This window comes from Cebus imitator, unplaced genomic scaffold (assembly GCF_001604975.1).
Source record: "Cebus imitator isolate Cc_AM_T3 unplaced genomic scaffold, Cebus_imitator-1.0 Scaffold256, whole genome shotgun sequence".
Taxonomy (NCBI): Eukaryota; Metazoa; Chordata; class Mammalia; order Primates; family Cebidae; genus Cebus; species Cebus imitator.
The window spans coordinates 3100969-3107772 of NW_016107571.1; the positions used below are offsets into that span (position 1 = coordinate 3100969).

Consider the following 6804-nt stretch of genomic DNA (forward strand, 5'->3'; position numbering starts at 1 on the left):
TTTGAGACGGAGTTTCGCTCTTGTTACCCAGGCTGGAGTGCAATGGCGCGATCTCGGCTCACCGCAACCTCCGCCTCCCGGGTTCAGGCAATTCTCCTGCCCCAGCCTCCTGAGTAGCTGGGATTACAGGCACGCGCCACCATGCCCAGCTAATTTTTTTGTATTTTTAGTAGAGACGGGGTTTCACCATGTTGACCAGGATGGTCTTGATCTCTTGACCTCGTGATCCACCCGCCTCGGCTTCCCAAAGTGCTGGGATTACAGGCTTGAGCCACCGTGCCCGGCCTTACTTTTACTTTTTTAAAATGTGGCTACTGCCAGGCCCGGTGGCGCGTGCCTGTAGTCCCAGCTACTTGGGAGGCTGAGGCTGGAGGATCACTTGAGTCCAGGAGTTCTGGGCTGTAGCGCGCTATGCCGATTGGGTGACCGCACTAAGTTTGGCATCAATATGGTGACCTACCGGGAGCGGGGGACCACCAGGTTGCCTAAGGAGGGATGAACTGGCCCAGGTTGGAAACGGAGCAGGTCAAAACTCCCGTGCTGATCAGTAGTGGGATTGCATCTGTGAATAGCCACTGCACTCCAGCCTGGGCAGCATAGCGAGACACCGTCTCTTTAAAAAAAAAAGAAAGAAAAATAAAATAAAATGTGGCTACTACAAAATCTACAATTAAATAAATATGTGGCTCACAAAATATTTCGACTGGACAGCACTAATTTAAACTGAGTGGAAGAGACAAGCCAGGGATGTGGAAGAAGCCTCAAGGCAGAGGGGCTACATGTGCCCACATCCAGATTGCAGAGAGCATGGCACCTTCGAGGAGGTACAAATAATTCAGAATGATGAGTCCTGAAGTGCCAGCAAGCGGGTAGGCAGCGATGAGGAAGAAAAAGTAAACAGAAGCTGGGTTTGAATGTCTTGTGTGTAATTCAAGGGAACTTGAGCTTTACCATGAGTATAACAGGGAGCTACTGAGGGAAGACACCCCACCAGCTGGGATTGTTGAAAAGGTCACTCTGGCTATCATGTGGAGCATAAATTGAAGTGCGGCAAGAATGGAAGAAGGAAGACCAGTGGGTGCTGATTACAAAAATGAGGCAAGAATCAAGGGCAGTGACAGTGGAGGAGAAGAGAGAAGCAGGCTGATGTGAGACATTACGAGAAATCAGGTTGGCTAGACTTGTCATTGGATAGGTATGAAGAATGAGGGCAACAGGATGGCTTAAAGATCAGTCCCTAACACTGCAGGCTCTGAGGAGCAAATGACTACTGCCCTCCAAAGCTGGGTGTCCAAGCAAATGACTGAGCTCCTACAGGGACGCAGGGTGTGAGAGCTGACCTCAGTGGCCATACATCCCCCCACCATAAAGATTATGAATAATAGTTGGTGGGAAGAAACATCTCCTGGACTTCCACTTGGGCATCTTGTTTGTCTTTGATTAGCATAATTTTTGGCAGTCAATGTGTTCCATGCTGCTGGGTACATTGCTTCAGCATTTTTGTTTCCTTTGATCAGAGAATGGCAAAATGACAAGATTGTATCTCTCAAAATAATCTCAGGAAAGGAGAAATGCATTTGAGGAGGTTTCCTGTCCTCTAATGGCAAACAGGGAAAATATATTAAAGAGAGCCACCCTCCATCTCAGCAACCCAGGGGCATGCCCAGGTTTGTGGAGCCTACATTTCTATAGTTGGTGGTTGGGTTTTGGTTTTTTGGGGGGGTGGGGGAGAAGGGAGGGTCTTTTTAAGGAAAATACTACTCAATTATGAATTTAAAATCACTAGGTATGTTCTCATGCAAATAAGGGGCCCTGACACTCAAGCTTCATTAGCATTGTGGTGTATCGATAGTTTTAGGATACCATTTTGTTTTCATCTATTAAACATGTATCAGCTGCTGGGTTCTGGGCACTGAGCAGGACATAGGAATATAAACATGAATGAGAACAGACATAGGCTCTGCCCTCAAGAAATCCACCTTTTAGAGTAGGAGACAGATAAATCGGCCATTGTAGAACTACCTTATGAATGCAGGTATAAGAGCTCTATCCACAGAGAATAGTGGGTGCAGAGAGGAGGGACACTTGACTCACCTGAGGTGAAAGGTGCTTGGGTATCTTCCTGAGGGATGTGCCACCAGCAGGATGTGTAAGATATGGGACTTACTTAAACACTAGGTAGAAAACAGGTTTTGAATAATATTTTGTGTCCCATGAAGCTAGAAATTTTGTCAGCAAAAAGTAGAAAGGCCTTATATGGCAAACCCAGTTCTTGCTAAAAGTCTCATCGCTACGCAAGATTAACTCTTTACTACTAGCTGGAAATTCTCTCCAGAATAAAATGACAATGCTATTATGGACTGAATTGTGTCCCCTCAAAATTCATCTGTTGAAGCTCTAGCCCCAAATGTAACTATATTTGCAGGGTCTTTAAGGACATAACTGAGGTTAAATGAAGTCATAAGAGTAGGGCCCTGAACTAATGGGATTGGGGTCCTTATAAGAAAAGGAGGAGATACCAGAGATATGTATGTCTCTCTCTCTCTTTTTTTTTACAATTTAAAAATTTTTATAAAATAAAGATGGGGTTTCACCATGATGGCCAGACTGGTCTGGAACTCCTGACTTCAGATGATCCACCCACCTCAGCCTCCCAAAGTGCTAGGGTGACAGGCATGAGCCACCGCGCCCCGCCGTATGTGTCTCTCTTACTCTTTTTCTATATTCCACACTACCACCCCCAACCCTCTGCAGGGCACAGAGGAAAGGCCTTGCCAGAATATACTGAGAAAGTGACTATCTGCAAGCCAGGAAGAGAGTTCTTACCTGAAACCAAATTTTCTTTTGTCTTAATCTTGGACATCCAGCCTCCAGAACTATGAAAAAATAAATTTCTGTTGTTTAAGCCACCCAGTGTGTGGTACCTTGTTATGGCAGCCTGGGCAGGCTAATAATGATCTTTAGACAAATATGGTCAATTTCTCCCTATCCCTGGCCCCTGAGCAGAATATCCAGGAACGGTGGGGCATTACTGTACCTCCTCATCCACATTTCCAGGGGAAATGCAAGAATGATGTTTAGTGTCCTCTTACCACCTTGGGCCTTATTCCTTCCTTCTCACACCTTAGCCCCTCTAGGCTACTCTTAGAGTCATCGCCCAAGCTTCATAGTCACAGTGTTAGTCTGTTCTTGCATTGCTATAAAGGAGTACCTGAGGGTGGGTAATTTATAAAGAAAAGAGGCTTAATTGGCTCATGGTTCTGCAGGCTGTACAGGAAGCATGGCTCTGGCATCTACTCAGCTTCGAATGAGGCCTCAGGGAGCTTTTGTTCATGGTGCAAGGCAAAGCAGGGGTAGGCATGTTACATGGCCGGTGAGGAACCCAGAAGTGGTGGGGAGGAGGGCAGGCGCTTTTAAACACCCAGATCTCAGTTGGGTGCGGTGGCTCAAGCCTGTAATCCCAGCAGTTTGGGAGGCCAAGGTGGGTGGCATGAGGTCAAGAGATCTGAGACCATCCTGGTCAACATGGTGAAACCCCGTCTCTACTAAAAAATACAAAAATTAGCTGGGAGTGGTGGCGTGCGCCTGTAATCCCAGCTACTCAGGAGGCTGAGGCAGGACAAATGCTTGAACCCAGGAGGCGGAGGTTGCAGGGAGCCAAGATCACACCACTGCACTCCAGCCTGGTGACAGAGCGAGGCTCCATCTCAAAAAATAAAATAAAATAAAATAAAATAAAATAAAATAAAATAAAATAAAATAAAAAATAAACACCCAGATCTCAAGTGAACGAACTGAGCAAGAATTCTCATCACCAAGGGGATGGTGCTAAACCATTCATGAGGGATTCACTCCCATGATTCAATCACTTCACTTCCCACCAGGCCCCGCCTCCAACATTGGGAATCACATTTTTTAGCTTGACATTTGGAGGGAATGAACATCCAAACCATATCAGCCACAGCTAGCTAGTGATTCTTTGCTCATTCATTAGGGAGGTGGCCTAATAATGCTGAAAGAGTTCTGGGAATACATTTGACCCCAAAACAACACAGACTCAAACTGCACAGGCCCACTCACATTTTTTTCAATAAAAGCTACACTGAGTATGCCTGCCTCTCCTGCTTCCGTTCCACTTCCTCCATCTCTTCCGCCCCTGCCACCCCAGAGACAACAAGACCAGCCCTTCCTCTTCCACCTTCTCCTCAGCCTACTCAATGTGAAGATGATGAAGATGAAGACCTTTGTGATGATTCACTCCCACTTAATGAATAGTAAATATATTTTCTCTTCCTTATGATTTTAATAACTTTTTTTCTCTAGCTTACTGTATTATAAGAATACATTATATAATACATATACAAAATTTTATTTTGTATATTACTATTTATGTTGACTGGTTTATCAGTAAGGCTTCCAGTTAACAGTAGGCTGTTAGCAGTTAAGTTTTGGAAAATCAAAAGTTACACTTGGATTTCCAACTGTGCCAGGTCAGCACCCCTAACCTAACCCCTTTATTATTCAGGGGTCAACTGTACTTAGAAATTGCCTGGCTCTCCTTTTTGAGGAAGACGCAGTCGTAGCTGTTGTGGATCGTTAGTCCGCACGCTCCTGCTCCTGACTCACCGCTGTTCGCTCTTGCCGAGGAACAAGTCGGTCAGGAAGCCGCGAAGCAGCCATGGCTTTTAAGGATGGCAGAAAAGCACCCGTGGAGCCGGAGGTGGCAATTCACCGAGTTCGAATCACTCTAACAAGCCGCAACGTAAAATCGCTGGAGCAGGTGTGTGCTGACTTGATCAGAGGAGCAAAGGAAAAGAATCTGAAAGTGAAAGGACCAGTTCGAATGCCTACGAAGACTTTGAGAATCACTACAAGAAAAACACCTTGTGGGGAAGGTTCTAAAACATGGGATCGTTTTCAGATGAGAATCCACAAGCGACTCATTGACTTGCACAGTCCTTCAGAGATTGTTAAGCAGATTATTTCCATCAGTATTGAGCCAGGGGTTGAGGTGGAAGTCACCATTGCAGATGCTTAAGTTGGTTATTTTAATAAATTGATTACCAGTTAAAAAAAAAAGAAAGAAAGAAAAAGAAATTGCCTAGCTCAGCCACTGTACTGGGTGCACAACCCCAGGCAAATCAAGTTCTGTCTCTGAGCTGGAAAATTAAAGAAATGACCTAGATTATTTCTAGGCTGTCTTCTATCTGAGCAAGTCCAGGGTTTTAAACTTTTTTCTTTCTGGGGTTCACGTTTAAGGGCCCCAAAGATTTCATGAATGTCTCCAAGGCCCACATAAAGGAATTATTCTCTAAGATGGGGAGGTACCTTTGGCCAGGAGGTCTTCCCAGAAGTCTTCAAGTCATGTTTGCTGTACAGGTAGTTGCACTACCTGCTCAGAAGTATCAGAATCCCCCACTTTTTAGCACTTTTGGATCCACAAAATGTTTGGGCAACACAAGAATTCAAAGGTCTCACTGGAAGGTTCTGATTAACAAGAAAAATTAAAAAGTCTTTTCCCAGTGAGAAGAGGATTCCTTCCACTTGGACAGAGAAAAAATAAAAGCAAAGTATAGGATGTCATGGAGGAAACTGCTGAGTGCTATGCCCTGACTATGTAGAGAGGAGAACCTTCTTAATGTCCCAGGGGACAGGCAAACCTAACTTGCATTTTGGCATGAGATCCCAAATGCCCAGTGAGCAAACAGCCAGCACTCTGCTCTTGCTGCCATGAGTGTTGTGACTGGAGAGTGTGGCAGATCCTCCTGGAAACAGGCTTCAAAACCAAGCCTCAGAGGCCATGTAAGAGGCAAGGAGCCATCTCTTGCCTATTGCTCCTTTTCACAGCCCTGTTGTCTGTGTGCCTGAGAATCACAGAGTGAAAATACACTAAAAGTGAAAGTCAAACCAAGGTTGAAGGTTGGGCACCTATCAAAATGGCTTTGAATTATGCCTTTTTTCATGTGCATTTGAACCCACAGTTGATTGTAAACTCTGTAAGTAACCATGCATTATTTTTGTGTCTCCTCCTTGCTACTTAGTATGCTCATCGTATTTTCTGATGTCAAATGTGGGGGTGCAGGCAGTGGGGGTGATTCCACACTGATTCTTCAATTCTCCAATACCAACTTGGTGTCTGTCTTAGTCCATTTTGTGTTGCTATAAAAGAAGACCTGAGGCTGGGGAATTTATAAAGAAGTTTATTTAGCCCATGGTTCTGCAGGCTAAGAAGTTCAAGGGCACAGCCCTGGCTTCTGGTGAGGGTTTTTGTGCTGTGTCGTAACATGATAGAGAAGGTCAAAGGGGAAGCAATGTGTATAAAGAGAGAAAAGCCTGACGGGCATCTAGCTTTATAACAAATCACTCCTGCAGCAACTAACCCAGTCTGGCCAGAGCAAGAACTCACTCATGACTGCAAGAGCGGCACCCGAGCCATTCATGAGAGAGCCGCCCCCATGACTCAAACAACTCCCACCAAGCCCCACTTCCCAGTTGAGCCGCATGGAGACCAAATTTCAACATGAGTTTTGGTGAAAACAGACAAACCATAGCAATGTCCAACAATTCAATTCAGTTCTGACACTAACTACTGAAGCTGGCACAGACCCACAGGGTAAGGGTTCAGTCTCACGAGACTACCCTCACTTCAGGTGCCCAGGCTACCGGCTACCTGCACTTCTGCCTGACTGCAAATTCGAGGGTTCCCATGATTCCCCCTCAGGTTTAATCATTGGTTAGAATGACTTACAGAATTCGGGGAAGCAATTTGCTTACATTTACTGGCTTATTTTAAAAGATACAACT

General features: G+C 45.2%; 1 protein-coding gene across 1 annotated transcript; it reads left to right on the forward strand.

Annotated features, from left to right (window-relative positions):
- Nucleotides 1-4559: 4559 nt before the first annotated feature.
- On the forward strand, nucleotides 4560-5077 carry LOC108283162 (40S ribosomal protein S20-like). The gene has a single exon (XM_037728146.1). It carries the CDS (start codon nucleotides 4679-4681, stop codon nucleotides 5036-5038), a length of 360 nt encoding a protein of 119 aa, XP_037584074.1. The 5' UTR covers nucleotides 4560-4678; the 3' UTR covers nucleotides 5039-5077.
- The last annotated feature ends 1727 nt before the right edge of the window (nucleotides 5078-6804 follow it).